The sequence below is a fragment of the Dendrobium catenatum genome, unplaced genomic scaffold, assembly GCF_001605985.2.
Source record: "Dendrobium catenatum unplaced genomic scaffold, ASM160598v2 fragScaff_scaffold_119, whole genome shotgun sequence".
NCBI lineage: Eukaryota > Viridiplantae > Streptophyta > Magnoliopsida > Asparagales > Orchidaceae > Dendrobium > Dendrobium catenatum.
In genome coordinates this window covers 37401-57083 of record NW_021318581.1, presented here as the reverse complement: position 1 = coordinate 57083, position 19683 = coordinate 37401, and the positions used below count along the sequence as shown (strand labels likewise).

Genomic DNA, 19683 nt, shown 5'->3' with positions numbered 1-19683 from the left:
TTGCATAGTGGAGGTTTGGGAGGACATTTTGGGCAAGGGAAAACAATTGCTTTAGATGAAGAAAAATATTTCTGACCTCACATGAGAAAAGACATTGCTAAACTGGTTAAAAAATGAAAGGTATGTCAGGCTTTTAAAGGAACTGCACAAAATTCTGGTTTGTATACTCCTCTGCCTATTCCAAACAAATCTTGGAAAGATATTTCTATGGATTTCATTTTGGGTTTGCCGATTACTTCTCGAAAATTTGACTCTGTTTTTGTGGTTGTGGATCGATTTAGCAAAATGGCGCATTTTATTTCATGTAAGAAAACTTCTGATGCTTCTTACATTGCTGATTTGTTTTTTAAAGAAATTGTTCGTCTGCATGGTATTCCTCGTACTTTTACTTCTGATCGAGACACTAGATTTTTAAGTTATTTTTGGAGAACACTGTGGGCAAAACTTGGAACTACTCTTCAATTTAGTGGTGCCTATCATCCTCAAACTGATGGGCAAACTGAAGTTGTTAATAGAAGTTTAGGAAATTTGTTAAGATGCCTTGCTGGACAAAAACCATCTCAATGGGACTTAGTGTTGCCTCAGGCTGAGTTTGCTTACAATAATTTTGTTAATCGTTCCACTGGCAAAACTCCATTTGAAATTATTTATGGGCAACCCATTATCACATTTTGGACAAAAACTCTTTATCCTTACCCAAAAAAACTAGTACTGAAGCTTTTGAAACATTTGATCACATAAAAACTGTCGAACAATAGGTTCTTGAAAAACTCAAAAAAGTTACTGCTTAATATAAGTCTACTGCTGATAAACATTGAAAATAAGTGAATTTCAATGTGGGTGACTTAGTTATGGCTTACTTTTCGTCGCCAACGATTTCCTATTGGTACTTTTAAAAAGTTAAGCAGAAAGAAATTTGGCCCTTTTCGTGTGCTTCGAAAATTAGGCACTAATGCCTACTTGCTAGATCTACCAATTATTGTTGGCACTTCTCCTATTTTTAATGTTTCTGACCTATCTTTGTATGAAGGAAATTCTGATGATTCTGTAGACATTAAAACTTTGCCACTCTCTGCTCCTTTGGCAAAGTCTGAAGATCAAATTGAGGATGTTGTTGATATGAAAGTCATTAAAACAAGACATAGAGAACACAAGAAGTTCTTGGTCAAATGGAGCAATCGACCATTGACTAATTGCACCTGGATTGATGTTGCTGATCTAAAAAAGAAATTTTTGGAACTTTATGAAAGAGTTGCTGATACATTCTCATCAGGAGACGAGAATTTTCTGCCAGGGGAGAATTGATGCTATCAAATATTTCTGTAATTTTATTTTCATTTGAACAATAGTATGTTTTATGTTCTTTTCTTTTTTTAGCTATCTAATGATGGGAAAGCATCCAATGAACATGGTAGGTTGTGCATGGGGCTTGGTAGACCTTTGATTTGCTGGCTCGATTGGTCCTTTGGCTGCTGCTGGTTCACGGGTTGGCTGTTTTGGGGCATATGATGATGGTTGGAGTTGAGCTCATTCTGTTAGTTGCTTGAGATGAAGTTTTGTAGCTCATTAATGTTTTAAAGGTAAGCTCATTAAGTAGGATTCAATTTTGGAGTGGACTTGTCCCTTCTCCTTCCCCTTTCTTCTTGTCTCTTTGAAAACCGTGGCTTGTTTTAATGCTGGCTGAATTCTGTGCCTTGAATTCCACGGGTGGCTGCTGTTTCCGTGCATTGCCACCTTGGTTCCCATAATGGCTGATGGTTTTCCGAGCTGGGAGTTTTCCCGTAGCTTTTGATGCCTCGATTCTGTGAGGTTTCTTTGGTACCCGTGGCTGCTCCTTTGGTTCCAGAGATGGGCTGTTTTCCGTGAAATGCATATGGAAAAAAACTATAACTTGATGCTTGGGTTCTTGGGGAAATTAATTAAAGTGGTTGTTGGTATTCTCCTATCATGCCTGTAAATATGAGATGTTTTAGTGAAGAAAGTTAGTTGATTATTTTGAGCAAATTTGCTATTGACCTACGGGTTATTGGAAAAGCTTGCAAGCTTGTTCCATTCTTCTTTCTCATCCCCTCCGAAAATCTTGCGAGCTCTTTCCACCCTTTGTCTTGGCTTCTAACCTCTTTCGTCTCTTTGCAAGTGCCACTCCATCTGTATCCTTCTTCTTGAACTTTGGTAGTGATTGTTGGTTGACTTGGAAGCATCTGTTGGAAGAATTGGACAATCTTGCAGTGGTGAACCATCGGTTTGCTAGCTCTATGCGCTTATCTTATTTAACCTACAATTCGATGCATGTGAGGAACCCGCTCTGACGGTTGTCTGAAGATAGCGTTGTTTTTTTTTATTTCTTTCTTAAAAATCTCTTTGTGTTTTCTTGTTAGATTTTGAGTATTTTAGTTGATTACTACTATTTTAATAGAGTCTGGTTTTAGTTTTATTCATTGTTCTCTTTGTTTCAATTTTCTTATACTTGTGTTTGCATCAGAAAGAGAAGAAAATTTGGATAAAAGAAAATAAGAAATTAATCAAAATAATCATCACGCCTTTAGAGACAAATTTGTCTTACCCATGGTTTAAAATTGCACAATATGAGGCTCGCCTTGAGGCCCGCCTTTGCGCAATTCCAGTAAAAAACGCCTCGAGTTTTTTTTATGAGGCTTACGCCTCAACTTAGTTGATGCCCGCATTGAAGCCCGCCTCGCCTCACTGGCATGAGGCTTATGCCTCACTTTATATATATTAAAACTTACATAAATCTTGAAGTAGATGCCCGACATTGGATTCAACAGGAGAGGAGGAAGAGAAGAGAGAGCAGTCACCATAATGATGATTCAAATGAAGAACCCCTTAGTGATGACAATGCTAATGACTTATGAGTTATTATGTCATATGTCATTGCTATTTATTTTTGGAAATCAGAATTATATGTTAATGAAAAGAATATTGGGATTTCGAAAAGATAGAATTTTGAGTTGAACTATATTTCATGTTGTCTTATTATTGAGATATTTTGATTTCACTTCATATCTTATACTTTTTTATGTTTTATATTATTCACTCATTAGTATATAACAAATTTATCATTTTATGTTTATGCAATCTTTTGATTTTGAGACTTACGCCTCAAAACGCCTTGAGGCTTACGCCTCGCCTCACGAATGAAAAACGCCTCAATAGCCGAATACGCAATTTTAAACATTGGTCTTACCAGGAACGAAGTTTCTCTAAATTTTGTAACACTAGGAGCTCAATGGTCTTTTGCAAAGCTTTAGAAAAGTGCACAACTTCCCAAAATAACAACATGATCAATAAAATTGCCGCAAAGAAGTTTTAAACATTTTTCGAGCTTAATTTATTGTTTCACTTTTGGAGTCCACTTTTAATTTTATAAATAGCCGTTTGTCAATTGGTAGCAAAAGCCTACATAATTGGCTTTATTTTTAGCATAATTGGGCTTATTTAAAATTAAGTTTTAGTTTATTTGGCTACGTGATAGTTATATTTATGGGGCATAACAGGGGAGAGCCAATTAAAAATCTAGCTTTCACTGTCTACAATAAAAATTGTTCAAAATTACACCACCATTAATCATTTCTGCCCTTTGCTAGTGTGCCTTTACATGCAAAGACATACTATGTATATCAAAATGCAATCATGTATGCAAAATTGAAGTACTCCAAGTTATACCATCATTTGTAGAGAATAATGCCGCCAAGACTTCCCAAGATACTGGAAAAGTTCAACTCCAGGCAATAAAATTTACATTAAATTTTACAATTTTGCCCCACATCAAAAAAATTAAAAGAAAAAAAAATGTTAAAGAAGAACTGTGTGAATAACTGAAGTTTTTTTGTCTTATGCTACCGATACTTTTAAATCCCTATTCTAAATTTGCAAGATAATGCAAAGAGTTTATTCTTCTCATGTTGTTATAGATATATAATATCTACGATTTAGCATACACACCTTGAGATAACTCTTTTCGCTTCAAGGGAGCTAAACAAGACACCTTCAAAGCTGTGTGAATGACAAAATAACCAAAAAGAAAATCGAGTTAATCATATGCCAAAAAAGACTGAAACATGGAAAGAACTAGAAAAAAATTTAAAAACGTAAAGATGAAAAACAAAACCCTAAAAAATGCATATATCAATGAGTACCTTGTCCAGTCAATCAAGATTGCATGATCAGAACCCAAAACTGACACATGGAAATCAATATTTTCCCATAATGTGCGAGCTTCTCCATCTCCTAATGCAAAGACCTGTTCCATAACAAATCCAAGGCAGTCAAAAATGTTATGATGCCAAGTACTATCTACATGAATATTCAAGCAAACAAATCACCAAATGAATAGTGAATACAAAATAAAAAAATAAAAAAATAAAAATTTGGCAAATGATCACCCCTAACGGTTTATTCTTATTTGCCACAAAATTTCATTTTGCTTGCTAGCAATACTTTAAAAGGTACTGCTACAAAGCTCAGTGTTATCATTCACACAACAACAATCTTCTTCTTCAATGATGCTATCTCAAGCAATTTGCACATGCAAACCTCAAATAGATTAAAGTTTATTTGGGATAGTTGTAGTTTTTTGTAAAAGTTGTTGGAACTGTTATGGAAAAAGCAACTTTTTTTAAAACCATTATGGGTACTATAAAATTTTCTTTTTAAAAAAATATATGGACAGTAACTTTCTTAAAGCTACCATGTGCTAATAGATTTTATTGTAAAAAACAACTTCCCATCACAAAATTTTTTAATAAGTAATAAAAAAAATGATAGCCAAATAGAAGTGTGAAAGTACTATAAAAAAGCAAAACTGTAAGAAAGCCATCCCAACCAAATCCTAAGAAATACTATTCTTAAACTCCTCTCACATGTGTAACACAAATATTCATATGGATATATTGGATACTGAATAGCCAAAAACCAAAGCTCCAATAACACTATAAGACTAACCTTTGATGCCATACCAACATAGTACAACTCTATTAGTTATCACCGTTCAAATGTTGCTTTCATGCCAAAAATACCATAACAGAACCTTGTCAATCCCTACCTTTTCTTCCATCTCTTCTAAAATATTACTCTTTCAAGTTTGAAAGGCCAAACTTTCAGCTCATTAAAGGTTACAAAATTCAAAGGGAAGCCCTGAAGATTTCAAAATGTCATAAACCTCCAATCTACTAACCTACTAACCCAGCTTTAAGGCTTCAATGTGCATTTACATTGCTCTTTACAAAATATACCAAATCATAATTTTCAGTTTTGAGGGAAATGTACAACTAAAACCCTACCCATGACATGCACCTCCAACCCACCCAATGGAAGCACATCAAGGATTCCATCGTTGAGGAACAATTTCCTTCATTGTAGAAGTAGCAATGAACTTTTTCATACCATGTAGCAAAACAAAACATAAAAAATAAAGGCCATATCTGCTCAAAATAATAATGATCAAATGATAAGAAAAAGAAAATGATTAAAAAGTGTAGTTGACGGCTTTAATGCAAAAAAATGTAGTTGAAGGCTTACAAAAACCTTTTAAGTGTTATAAGTAATTCTTAATTCAAATAAAACTTTATTCTAAATTTGTTATTCTTATTCGACAACTTTACTATTTTAATCTTTAATTTTAAATGAGGCATAAAAACTGCTTTGGAGAAACAATCTTCTTGTTCGAGAGAAAGGCTTGCATATCTAAATGCTTCGGTAATCTTCCCAAATTAGCTTTATGCGGAATTCAGCTTTTCTATCTTTGCTATACTTTTTAGTATTTTCATAATCATCCATCATCACCAAGTCTGTTATAACAATACCATTATTTTAGAATATTGTATCACCAAAGTACTACAAGGATACAACCTAGAAAGTAACCAGACCTTGTGAAAAATTCAGCACAAAACTAACAAACAACAACAAACAAACAAAAATTAGAAACATAAGTTGCGGACGCACGGGAATGGGAATTCTTTGTACTTACCACAAGAATTTCTTAATATTCTCGAGGATGATGCCATTTTGGGTTCCGTTTTTGTTTAGTGGTCGTGTTGGCATTTTTGTTTTTGCTGGTTGTAATTTTTTATTGGTGATTGCAATGAAACATATGTTCAAGTAGAGTATTTCTGAGAGTGGTGCTAAATTTTTCATGATATCCAATCTCAGACATCAATTATTCTTCACTAGGTAACATTGAGGTCTACTCTATCCAAATATACTTAAAAGCATATTTCAAAAAGCTCCAAATTGTGCATCTTCTCACTAGTATAAAATAAATAGAATTTATGAATGAATATTAAATATTTTACAAGCATAACAGTTTTCTTAAGCTAAAGACAAAATAAAGTCTATAAAAATTTTCCATTTATCTCAATGCTTCTGGCTAGCAGCTTGTATTTACAAAATGTAAAGGACAAAATAGTTCAAACATAAATTTTCTAGACTACAATTTGATGAAGAATAAAAAAAATCTTCTGAATCAAAAACATATACTTATCATTAGTCAACAAGAAACATCAAACAGCTTTCAACCAAAAACGTGTAAGTTACGCAAACATTTTTTGCCAGAATTTTATTTGCTCTTAATAATTTTGAAAATACAAAAAAAAAAAAAACAGAGTTCCTAAAAAAAAAAAAAAAAAAAAAAACAGAGTTCCTTATGATAGAACAAAATTAAGAGCATCACATAGTTACAGATATGAACAACAATTCCATATGAACACTTCAATTGAGTTGAATATTACATCAATGTCTTCAAGAAAACAACTAAATAGGAATGCCTGTGACAAGCCTTTTTTGACATAAGAAAATCTAACAAAAAATTTTAAAGATAAGAATCAAGCCAAAATCACTCACAGAAAGTACGTAGCCCATCTCCCTGAGACTTCTCCCCAGAGTAAGCAGCATCAGAGACACAGAATCCTTGTTCATACTTCCAACAACCTAAGATTTTCAGAAGTCAGTACAATTGCAATAAAACATCACAAAAAAGCAAAAATATGAGCAATATTAATATGGTAACCCCTTGATACTGACCTAATATAGTAAGATTTATTTTTACTACATAATTACTATTTTATGAACAAAAATAAATTTTATGCAATCAAAGGTTTATGCTTTTTAAAGAAAAAAACCTTGCACTTCATTTTTCACCTTTCACATGGAAAAACATTAGTACAAATGAATCAATAATATTTGAAGTTAATTATCATGTTTTCAAATGAAGTGACTTAATGACAAGTTTTGATGTTTCTTCCACCGTTTTTAGTTTCTTCTATTTCCTCTTTTTAAAATGTTCACTAGCAAAATCCTCCTTCCTATCTACAACTGTCTCTAACCCTCCTAGTAATCTCCAACTCTCTCAATTCTTTTCTCATATGTCCTCCTTTCTTTTTAGATTTCTCCTCAATATTTGTTGCCCTTCCTCAAAACCCAACCTTGAGTCTAAACATGTATGATTCGCCATTTGCATCATGGCACTTCCCATGAATCTATGAGCAAAGCTACCAATCTGTTCACTATAACTACCATCCTAATCTCCATCTAATTGCTCCAATCACTTCTTACAAAAACTAGATCATTGCCTAAATTGACTATGGTCACCATGAACCTACTACCCCAACTTGTGATTTCAATATCATCCTCCTTTCTAGATGATCATTGCTCTTTTGTTTGACTTCCAACCATCACCAATACACAGCAACATTTCTCCAAACATTGTTACACTACTACAAAATCATCATCTGGCATTAGTCATAGCCTTTATAAACAAATGTTGGTCTTCTTTTCCTTTGCATGTTGGTATTCTTTGATTCACAACTTTATTCTCAAATAAAAAATTCGTATGTGAGAGAGAGAATTGATAAATAACATATCATGTTCTCATACTAAATTTTTATGTTATCCATGATGACATAAATAAAGAATATAAAGTTACAAAAAATCTCAAGAAGTTTATAGACACTCCACAATATTACCATAAATGTTGGGATTACGTTTGAATCCCCAAATAATTAACTTGTTAGTATGCATTTCTAATAATTTTTAAAGCCAAATAAGGAATTACTCTTTTATAATGCTCTATATTTTGGAATGAAATTGAATTCATGGTGTGATTTGATTCTTCTTTGTCTACCTTGCAAATTCTTCTCCTATTTAACTTTGTATTTTTGACTCACTTCCCTCAGATTTTTTTTACTATCTTTTGTCCCTATCAATTCTTCACTAACTCTAACCTCCTGCACTTCCCCACCCCCCCACCCCTCCCTCTGTCTTTTTCAATTCCTCTAGCTTTTTCAATTCCCCTAGCTCTCTATTAGTTCAATTAATGCATATAAGCTCAACTAAATTATTAGAAGAGAATATTCAACAAAAGCTGGATGAGATATTTTGATAAGCTTGTCAATGAAAATTGTGATAATATTATTGACTTTAATGACCTTAGCATCCTAAATGAAAATAGATATTTTTTTATAATCATATTAGCAAAACCAATGTTAGCGATGCATTAAAAACAATAATGTGTGGAAGAGTTGTTGGACCTAATGATATTCCAATAGAGGTATGGAAATGCTTAAAGAGATGAAAAATTTTCTTGGCTTATGAACTTTTCAACATTATTTTGAAGACTAAAAGGATGTCAGATGAGTAGAGAATGAGTGTATTGATTACTACTTTTAAAAATAAAGGCGACGCATAAGACTATGCGAATTATAGAGGAATTATGCTAATGTGCACTACATTAAAACTATGGGGCAGAGTTATTGAGCATAGGTTACAATGTGTACTAATGTTTCTCAAAATCACTTTGAAATCATGCTAGGTAGGTCAACTATGGAAGCTATACATTTATTGAGAGATTTGATGGAGAAGTATAGAAAGAATAAGGATGATCTACATATGATAGTTATTAATTTAGAGAAAGCATATGATAAAGTTATAAGAGAAGTTCTTTGGAGAGTTTAAGAAAAAAAAAAAGAGTTAATAATGCTTATATTCAAGTTATTAAGGATATGTGTGCAGGAGGTGTAACTTGTGTTCAAACACAGGTTGGTTTCATTAACAAGTACTTTCATATTTCAATTGGATTACATCAAGGATTCGTTTTAAGCCCATATCATTTTGTTTTAGTCATGGATGTTCTTACTAGACATTTGCAAGAGGATATACCCTGGTTAATGCTTTTTGCTGCTAATATTCTTCTTGTTGATAAGAATAGAGAGGGAGTTGAAGGAAAACTTGAATTATGGAGGTCAACCTTAGAGAGTAAAGGTTTTCATTTGAGTAGATCTAAAATTGAATGTATTGCGTGTAATTTTAGTAGTAATAGATCTAAAAGGGGGATTGAGACTTTGGGCGATCAAGTTATTAACATTTTATATATCTAGGGTCTATTGTTTAAAGTAAAGATGAAATAGATTGGGATATCATCAGCAGAATTCAAATTTGATGGTTGAAGTGGAGGAATGCATCAAGCCTGTTGTGCGACAAAAAAGTACCTCTCAAACTTAAGGAAAAATTCTATAAGATATTGTGAGACCTACAATGCTTTATGGCTTGGCTATTAAAAGAGAAGCAAAAAATTAAGTTGAAGTGTTGTAGGCATGAGGATGCTCAAATGGATGAGTGGCTTCACCCTTAAAGATAGAATGTGAAATGAGTATATGCATGAAATGGTTAAAGTAGCTTCAGTGTCAAATAAGATTAGAGAGAGACGTCTTAGATGGTTTGGTCACATAAAACATAGACCTTCCAATGGCTCAATTAGAAAAGTAGATGCATTAGATGTAGTGTATGCTAAGAAAGATAGAGGAAGACCTAAAAAGACTTGGTTATAAAATATTAAAAATTGTCTTTTTTTATTATATTTAAAATAAAATTTGACTCTTAATAGGTTATAAAGGAGAAAAAGGGTCATGTAGCCATAAATAGTGAAATGATATAATTAGCATGTAAGAAAAATAAAAAAGCATGGTTCATGTTTTTTGCTATGTCAATAAATAGTACATACTAGAGAGAAAGTGCTTCTAAAATTTTGATCTCAATGAACGGCTCTGTCAATAAAAGGACTTTCAGGGAACACACTTTATATGTGGAAGTTCAAAGTGGAGGGTAGTCAAAAACATTAACCTATGTGAGGCAACTCAAACAGCTAAGGGACTTGCATGTAATTTATCCTCTTTTTTTTTTTTACTCTAACTTCAAGCAAAGAATATTGCAACTAATGGTAACATTTTTCTGAAAACCAACATTGATAAAAGAAATAATGACAATGTGAGGGCAACTGCTTCCTCTATGCCCTTCTATAGCTTTAGGAAGCACTTGGACAATTAGGCTTCGTTTGGGACGGCTTTCTTGCTGCTTTTTAAAACAATTTTTTTTATAATTTTTTTTTATTTTTAATTATAAAGCAGTTTTAAGAAGCAATAAAAAAGCTGTCCCAATTGAAGCCTTAATTTCACTTTCTGTTTTGTTCAATAAAGCACTTGGAACCACAATTAGTTTCATTTTTTGTTCAGTTTCAATGCGACCTATCTACCAAATTTTCAATTTGAGATTGCAATAAGTTTTTAAGAACCAAATTACCAAAGAATTCTGTCATCGGATATTTTACTTATACCAAGGTGAACTCCAAGCCACAAAAACTTATTGGTTGAATTTCAAAATTCAGTACCCGTGAACGCACCTCTTTTATTAAGAAAATCCACAATTAAATGCCAAGGAATATTTTGGAAAAATAGCCAGAATTTTCAAAGATTTCAAATTTTCAATACATTCAAACTCCAAATACTAACTAAAGTTATAGTCAACAAAAAACTATAAAAGATGCATATTAAGTAAGGTCAAACTACACCACTCTACTTAGGTCAGCTTTCCAGAATATAAAAAAAAAAAAGAAATGCAAGAATGCACGAATTCTATATCATTTAGACACTAAATAGAGAAGCCATCCCCCGATCCAAAATCAGAAACTTTGGGATTTGAAATCGAAAGCAAATGTAAAAGCTTTATTCACAGGTACCGCCCTCCGCAGCCTAAAGATGGCATTTAACGAAAGACCGGTCAAACTAAAAAGCATACAATAGACATCGGTTAAACAAGCTAATTCTTTCAACGACCATAAAACAGCAAGAAAGCCACGAGGAATTAGAGAAATTATTAGCAGAAGCTACAACAGCAACAGCTATAGTAGCTTCTTCCTCCTCTCCGGCAGCTACAGCAACAAACCACGGCCTCCACTAACGCTCCAACGGCTTCTGACACAGAGACCACATGGAATAATCATAGTGGTGTCAATAATAACAAACCAACCAATCACCATCGTACATGTGTCATAAGCTTTGGTTATAAATAGTCACTGTAGCACCTAAAACAATATGATGAATTACAGCGAAATTACTATAGCTTTCTCCTCTGCTTTCCTCTGTGTTACATTTGTCTTGCAAGTCGAAGCTCTCCTTCTCTACAATTCTTCATGGTATCAGAGCAGGACTGAGGAAACTTCCTCAACACCACGCAAACGGCATCAATGGCGCAGTCTGCATCTTCTCAAATAAAAAATCAGTCAGGAAAACTGACTGCCGAATCTCCAAGCATCCCGTCTTCTCTGAAGCTTATTCTCTCAAACATTAAGACGATCGTTCCAGAACCTCTTTCAAGCAAAAACTATCCAATCTGGAAGTCGCAGATTCTAAAGCTTCTCCGAGCAAATGGTTTCTCTCAGTGTCTGGACAACTCAGTTCAGAAACCTTCCCGTCTCCATCAACGCAGCGACGGAAGCACAGAGCTCAATCCAGAATACACTCAATGGCTTCTCGTCGACCAGAACTTAGCTGTAGCATTGTGTTCTACAATATCCTCATCAATACTACCATATGTTCTTCATCTAGATCGATGCTCAGACATATGGCTCACTCTTGAGCAGTGACTCCAAGCAGCAAACAGATCCAGAGTTATACATCTTAAAAATGAATTGCATAACATCTCGATCGGTAATCTTTCTATGGCTCAATACATTACATCAGTTAAAACTCTGGTTGACAACATCGCAGCAGCTAGCTCCAATGTTGATACTGAAGATATCATACTGTACACTCTGAATGGACTTCCGCCATCCTATCAAGCATTCAAAACGTCTAGTCGCACAAAACGGAGTCCGCTATCCCTTGATGAACTATACTCCTACCTCCTAACTGAAGAAATCACACTGGCTGCAGAATCAGTTCGCCTGAATTCGCAAAACGATCCTACCACGGCACTGTATGCATCACGCGGTCGTGGTCGTCGGGGTCGAGGACGATCACCATATAACAACTCCACTGGTGGCAGATCAGCTTCATCACCACCAGTCACTTGCCAGATCTGCACCAAACGGGGTCACACAGCGTCACAATGCTAGCATCGTCTAAATGTAAATTATGTTCCGAGCAACCCACCCTCCAGAGCTCTAGTCGCTAACTCTGTTCCTCCATCCCAGGAATGGTACATTGATTCGGGTGCATCTTCTCACATGACCAACTCTCTCGACAACTTGTCTCAACCCACCGTATATCAAGGGGCAGACAGCATCACTGTTGGCAATGGCCAGAATCTGCACATCGCTCATTCAGGTCCCGGACTTCTCCCTACTCTCACCATTAAGCTCTCCCTATCTCAAATCTATCACGTTCCATCAATATCCCACAATCTAATTTCTGTTTCCTCTCTCACAAATGATAACAATGTTTCCATTACCTTCTCACCGCTCGGCCTTACTATCAAGGACCTGAAGACTCAAGCAACTCTGCTTCAGGGTCCCTGCCGCAATGGTCTCTACAAAATTAAACTACCACCGGCAACTCCAGCACCTTCCGCTCATTCAGCCATCTCCTCCTCCAACCATCACTGGCATTGTCGTCTCGGGCATCCGCATCATCAAACACTTTAACTTATAGCATCCCAACACCGCGAACTCAATATACCGTCTACTGTCAATTTCTGTTCTACATGTACGGCTTCTAAAAGTCATAAACTATCTTTTTCAAATTCAGCTAATGTAACTACTTCTCAGTTAGCTCTTCTTCACCTTGATGTATGGGGTCCTTCCCCCACCATTTCAAATCAAGGATATCGTTACTTTCTACTTATCACTGATGACTATTCGAGATATACATGGCTATTTCTAATGAGATGTAAATTTGAAGTACCTAACATTGTAATAAACTTCAAATCTTTCATTGAAAACCAGCTCAACCAACGTATACGCAGCATACGTACAAATGGCAGCACTGAGTTCTTAAACTCTACTTTCAAAAACTTCACCCAAACCAATGGCATACACCACCAAATTGCGTGTCCTTACACGCCGGAACAAAACGGAATTGCGGAACGCAAAAACCGTCATCTGGTGGAAACTACCCGAACTCTCCTACACACAGCCCAGCTTCCACCAACCCTCTGGCCAGACGCTCTCCTCACTGCTGCACACCTCATAAACCGCATGCCAACTCCCACTCTCAAGAACAAATCACCATTTCAGTTACTCCATGACACAAGTGTAATCATCTTCCCACAAACAAAATTATCATCTCTGGACATGTAGTCTTTATTGAAGATGATATTCCCTACAGAAACTCCCTCAACACCTCGTCTAACTCCCCACCATCACAGCCTACTACATCTAATCCTCACCTTCTTATACCACCATCAACCATAACAGTTGTCAATGCTCCCCCACCTCTCCATCCTGTATGTTCACCATCTCACTCCCCTACATCTATCGAATCTCCTCAACACACTCAATCTTCTCCTACCAATAATATCCCACCACCATCAGCCCCTGTTCCTGCCTCTCACCCAATGCTCACAAGGTTTAAGTCAAGCTCCTTGAAACCAAAATCCATCATGAATCTTCTGCATAGCACATACTCTCAACTACCCACTGATCCCACTACATACAATGAAGCTTCCAAGTCACCTCACTGGAGGTCGGCTATGGCCACTGAATTCCTAGCTTTGCAACAACAAGGCACTTGGATCCTTGTGCCTTCCCCTGCCAAAGCCAACATCCTTGGTTGTCGCTGGACCTACAGAACTAAAAGACACTCAAACAGAACCATTGCTAGATATAAGGCACGGCTTGTAGCCCAAGAACATCGACAAGAGTATGGCATCGATTATCACGATACCTTTAGCCCTGTAGCCAAAATGCCGACCATCAAGATCCTTCTCACCATTGCAATGTCGCACAAATGGCCAGTGCATCAAATGGACGTTATTTTATGGTGAAATACTTGTTAGAAATTGTATATTAAAGTTTTCTATATCACATCTTTTAAATTCATAAAGTTTAGCAAAGCAAGTAGTTTAACTTCTTTAAGGTGGCATAGATTTACATATATATATTCTTATTCATTTTACTTTATTTGAAAAGTTAAAGTTTAAATCACCAAGAATATATTTTTATTTCATATATTATTCTTATTTTAAATAAAATACAAATCTATCTTAAAGTGAGAAAATTTAATATGTCATTTGCAAGTAGTGAGGTGATTAAGATTTATTTGTAAGATCACCTCAAGTATTGTGGATCTTTTATTGCAAGATTATTTGAGCTTTTCTTATTTATATCAAATTGTATTTTTCATTTTCTTTATCTAAGTCATTTGGCTGTACTCGCCCGTATAGGAGAGTACTTAGGTTGTAAAGAACTTCTTTGGTTTAAAGAAGTGAGGTTGCAAAGAAAACCTGGGATTAGTGAATTCTAGCCCGAGAGTTGGCTAGCGTGGACGTAGGTCGGATTGAAATCCGGGCCGAACCACGTAAAAATATTGTGCCTCTTATTGTTGTTGTTGTTTTTTTTTTAAGAATTATTGTGTGATTACTTACTCCTTTCAAAATTGTTTTAAAATTATTTTAATTTTCTTCTTTTATTAAAAATTTAGAAAACCCCAATTCACCCCCCCTCTTGGGGTGCCATAGTCATCCAACAGATCCAAGCTCTTATTGTTGTTGTTGTTGTTTTTTTTTTAAGAATTATTGTGTGATTACTTACTCCTTTCAAAATTGTTTTAAAATTATTTTAATTTTCTTCTTTTATTAAAAATTTTGAAAACCCCAATTCACCCCCCCTCTTGGGGTGCCATAGTCATCCAACAGATCCAAGCTCCTGACAGCAAGCTGAAACCCACTCACAAGCAGAGTAGGATGGGTTTTAAACAGCCTTTACTGTTTACGGCTGGAATGAGATCGGTTAAAAGGTTTCAGTTGGGACCGATTGAGGAGTTTCCTAGGAAAAGGAAAAAGGAGATGTTGGGAGATCATGATCGTGAAGACATTAGCGGCGGGGACGCTTGCCCTTTTGTTTTTTAATGTCTTCCATTATGTTCTGGAATTGTAGGGGAGCCCATAAGAAACAGATGGGAAACTACCTGCGTAGCCTCATTAGGAATAATGAGGTTGTTTTTGTTGGACTAGTGGAAACTATGGTGGAAGATATCAACAGGAGTGAGGTTGATAGGCTAATTGGGACCGAGTGGGATTTTGTTCATTTTCCAGCTGTGGGACTCTGAGGAGGTCTGCTGGCTTTATGGAGAAGGGATGTAACTCGTTTTGAGGTGATTACAGTTATGGACCAAGTTTTAATTGGTAACTTGGTATTACCTAACTCTCAGAATTGGATAGCTGCTCTTGTTTATGCTTGCAAAGACTATCATGGTAGGCGTATTCTGTGGGATGCTATTGGAGCTATTATTAATGCTGAATTCTCGGTGATCGAGGGGGGAGACTTTAATTGTTGCCTTGATCAATATGAGAAGAAAGGAGGGAAAAGATTGAAATATTCAAATGGCACGCAAGAGATGGCAGGGTTCCTTGTTGATAATGATTTGCATGAATTAGGCTATTTGGGGCCAAAATTCACATGGTCTAATAATAAGATTGGCAACAGCAAGATCTGGGTAAGGTTGGACAGGGTGCCTATGGAACACTGAAGGTTTGCGGTTGGCTCCTCTGGCCACGGTGAGGCATCTTCTGCGTATAGCATCGGACCACTGTCCTTTGTTATTGAATATGTCTCCTAGCAACCCAAGGCCTAGAAGCAAATGGATTCGATTTGAAGATATCTGGATGACTTATCCAGCTACGTGGAAATTGGTGTGGAAAAACTGGAAGAAGGAAGACTATGGGCTGCCGGCTGATATGCTGAATCGCAAGTGTCAAAGAACACTCAGGGCTTTATTTTTCTAGAGCCGGAATCGCCTAAAAGAGCTGGAGGGGCTAAAGGATTTGCAGGAAGGCCGCATTCAGGAACTCCAAATGCTGGAGAGTTCTAATGTGGGACTTAGTGAAGCTCAGGACCTGGAACTGCGTAAGTCGGCGGTGGAATTGAACTCGACATTGGCTAGAATGGCGACTTGGTGGAGACAGAGAGTGAAGACCAAGTGGTTGGAGGAAGGTGACGCCAACTCACATTTTTTTCACTCCTTTGCTACGACAAGAAGAAGGGGCAACAGAATTTTGGAGGTTCAAAAGTCCAGTGGGGAAAGGGTTACAGAGCAGAATCTGATTATTGAGGAATTCTTGGAGTTCTTCAGGCTCAAGTGGAGGGAGAGACAGATCCTGATGGAAAACTGGCCCAGTTTTTAGAGGGAGGATATGATTTCTGAACAAATGAATGCAATGCTAGAGGAGGAGATCTGGAAGCAGGAGGTTCATCAAGCAGTTTTCAGCATGGGGAACAATCAGGCTCCTAGTATTGACGGTATTACCTCTTCTTTCCTTAAATTTTACTGGGAGATTGTTAAAACTGATGTCAATAGAGCTATACTTCACTTCTTTTACACTAACTCTATGTGTGAGAGTTGGAAAGATACGTTTGTGGTATTAATTCCTAAGACTGATAGCACCAATCAGCCTTCCAAATTCAGACCTATCAATCTTTGTCAATCCTTTTATAAGGTGATTGCTAAGATCATCATCAATCGGATGAAATTAAACCTGTTCTGAGCGGAATTATTAGTGAAGAACAGGGAGCATTCGTACCGGGGAGGTCTATTTCCAGCCATGGATTGATTGCACAGGAGATAATGTCGAAGTTCTAGTACTCTGCTCAGAAGGAAGGAATGATGGCATTCAAGGTTGATATGGAGCAGTCCTATGACTGTATGTCGTGGGATACTTTACAAAGAGTAATGGTGCTTATGGGATCTTCTGGTAAATTTGTACAGTGGGTGATTCAATGCATTGCTCGGCCAAGATTTACGGTGCTGATCAATGGGAGTATAACTGATTGGATTGATGCAAGGAGTGGCCTTATACAGGGATTCCCCTTGTCACCTTACTTGTTTATCATTTGCTCTGAATTGTTGTCTATCAAGCAGAGGGGGGGACAGTTGGGAGTTAGCATTATCAGAAATGCTGAGAAAATTTCAAATTTATTGTATGCTGATGACATTGTAGTGTTTGCTGAAGCTAACAGAAGGAATGCCATCCAGGTGGTGAGCCTCCTAAAGGATTATTGTGACTGGACGGGGCAGAAGGTGAATTGTGCTAATTCATCCATTCTCTTTAATAAAAGGTGTCCTAGTTGGAAGAAAAGGGCAATTTCCAAACTTATGGGGTATAGGAAAGTGGATTCTATGGAGTATCTTGGTCTTCCCCTAGTTATGAGGAGACTGGTTGTGATTGATTTTGCAAAAATCATTAAAGGAGCTCATGAGAAGACTAATCTTTGGGGGAAGAAACACCTTTCAATGGCGGGTCGTGCTCTATTGATCAGAACTTCCCTTTTGACTATCCCAATGTACCTGATGACTCATACGGCTGTTCCTGCTGGAGTTCTTAACTCTATTGAAAAGCTGGGAAGATGGTTTTTATGGCAGAAGAACACTAATAGTAGAGGAATGCACTATGTAGAGTGGAAGGAGTTATGCCAACCAAGGGATCATGGGGGATTGGGATTTCAGGGTCTATCCTCCTGGATGGGTCCCCTTAGAGCTCGGTTAGCTTGGGGAGTGATGTAGAATGTTGATTCTCTGATTCATAAGGTGATTGATGCTAAGTATGGTATGGATATCTGGAAGGATGCTCAGGTTCGTAAGACGTCTATCTCCTGGAAGGTGATTCACTAGGGTGCTTTGGCCCTCCGTTCGATTCTGCGGTGGAAGATAGGGGATGGACAGAATATTGATGTCATGATGGATTGTTGGATCATGCATCATGACTTGGCAAGATGGCCAACATATGTCAATGTTTTGGAGATGGAGAATAAAAAGGTATGTGATTTGTTGGATGAGTCTTTGCAATGGAATGGGGAGGTAATTGAGCAATGCTTTGGTAGAATTATGGCTGAATGAATTATGGGAATTAGCACATGTAATGGTAATGGGGTGGATTGTCCTGAGCTCATCCACCACCCTATGAGTGTGACTCTGACTGCTATGGCTTATCGTGCTAAGCTTGAAGGGAGCAGCTATCAGTTCAGCTAGATAAAGAAGCTAAAGTTGCACCCCAGGGAGAATTTTTTCTAGTGGAGACTTTTGAGGAAGGCTATTCCAACAAATTGTTGGTTATTTCGAAGGGGACTTGCTGAATCTCCTCTTTGCCCTTGGGGATGTAATGTGGAGGAGAGCTTAGACCATTGTACTACTCAATGTGGAAAGCTAATGGAGGTTCATAATATATTCAGTAAATGGGGATTTGTTTTACCTAAGACCAATTCTCTGGATGAGCTTCTTGATGTGCTTTATAGAATTGCTTACAACAATCCGGGAATTGGTAGGATTTGTTGTTATGCAATTTATCAGTTATGACGTGCCAGAAATGATATGAGGCATGGAAGGAATTATAGGCCACCTTCTATTATAGCTGCTACTATTCTTTATTTGTTGCCGAAGCCATTTAGCTCACCAATGCTTGAGCAATAGGACATTAACCAACCCATTGAATTGTCTTCTTATAAGCAATGGTGTCCCCCCCCCCCTCCTGGTTGGCTGAAGTTTAATGTGGATGCAGCTCTGAAACCTTCTAATCAGGCAGGTCTTTGTATAGTTGTTCGAAATCATGTGGGATCTCTGCTTGTTGCGGCTGGTAGAAGTGTGGAGCATTGGGATGTTTGTCAAGCTGAGATAATGGCGGCTGCTGCTGTCTGAGATGTTGTCAGGGACTGGATGCTTGAGGTGGTAGGAATTATTATAGAGGGTGATTTCATTAGTGCAATTAAATGGCTGCAAAATATGAATGATCGTCGCAATAAGGTCCACTTCAACTGGGAGGGACCGGATCTGACATTTTTTATGGAGTTCAAGTAGGTGATTTTCCGGTACATAAACAGAGATAGTAATAGGTCTGCTGATTTCTGTGCCAAATTAGCAGTCCTTGATAGTTTTTCTTTTGATGATGTTAATAATAGTGAGTTACCCTCAACATTATTGGCTTTGTTGAGGGAGGATAGTGATAAGGTATAGTTGTTTGTTTTCTTTTGAGGGTGTTACTTGTATTTAGCTTTTGATTACTTGATTAATGCAAATGCAGATATTCATCTCTCTCTCTCTCTCTCTTTCTTGCTCTTTCTCTGTCTCTCTTTCTCTCTCTACCTCTCTCTCTTACTTTCTCTCTCTCACTCTCTCTCTCTCTCTCTCCACCCCCCCTCTCTCTTTCTCTCACTTTATTACTTCTCTCTCTCTCTCTCTCTCTCTCTCTCTC

At 36.8% G+C, this 19683-nt stretch overlaps 1 protein-coding gene across 1 annotated transcript in view; it reads right to left on the bottom strand.

The window, feature by feature from the left end:
- LOC110099352 overlaps nucleotides 1-6939 on the bottom strand; it is a 109220-nt gene extending 102281 nt beyond the window's left edge. The window contains exons 1-3 of the mRNA XM_028697938.1: nucleotides 6859-6939; nucleotides 4158-4261; nucleotides 3964-4014 (exon numbers count right to left, since the gene is read on the bottom strand). Coding sequence (XP_028553771.1) covers nucleotides 3964-4014; nucleotides 4158-4261; nucleotides 6859-6933 — 230 coding nt within the window. The 5' untranslated portion in view covers nucleotides 6934-6939. The remainder of the gene's footprint in view (nucleotides 1-3963; nucleotides 4015-4157; nucleotides 4262-6858) is intronic.
- Between the last annotated feature and the right edge of the window lie 12744 nt (nucleotides 6940-19683).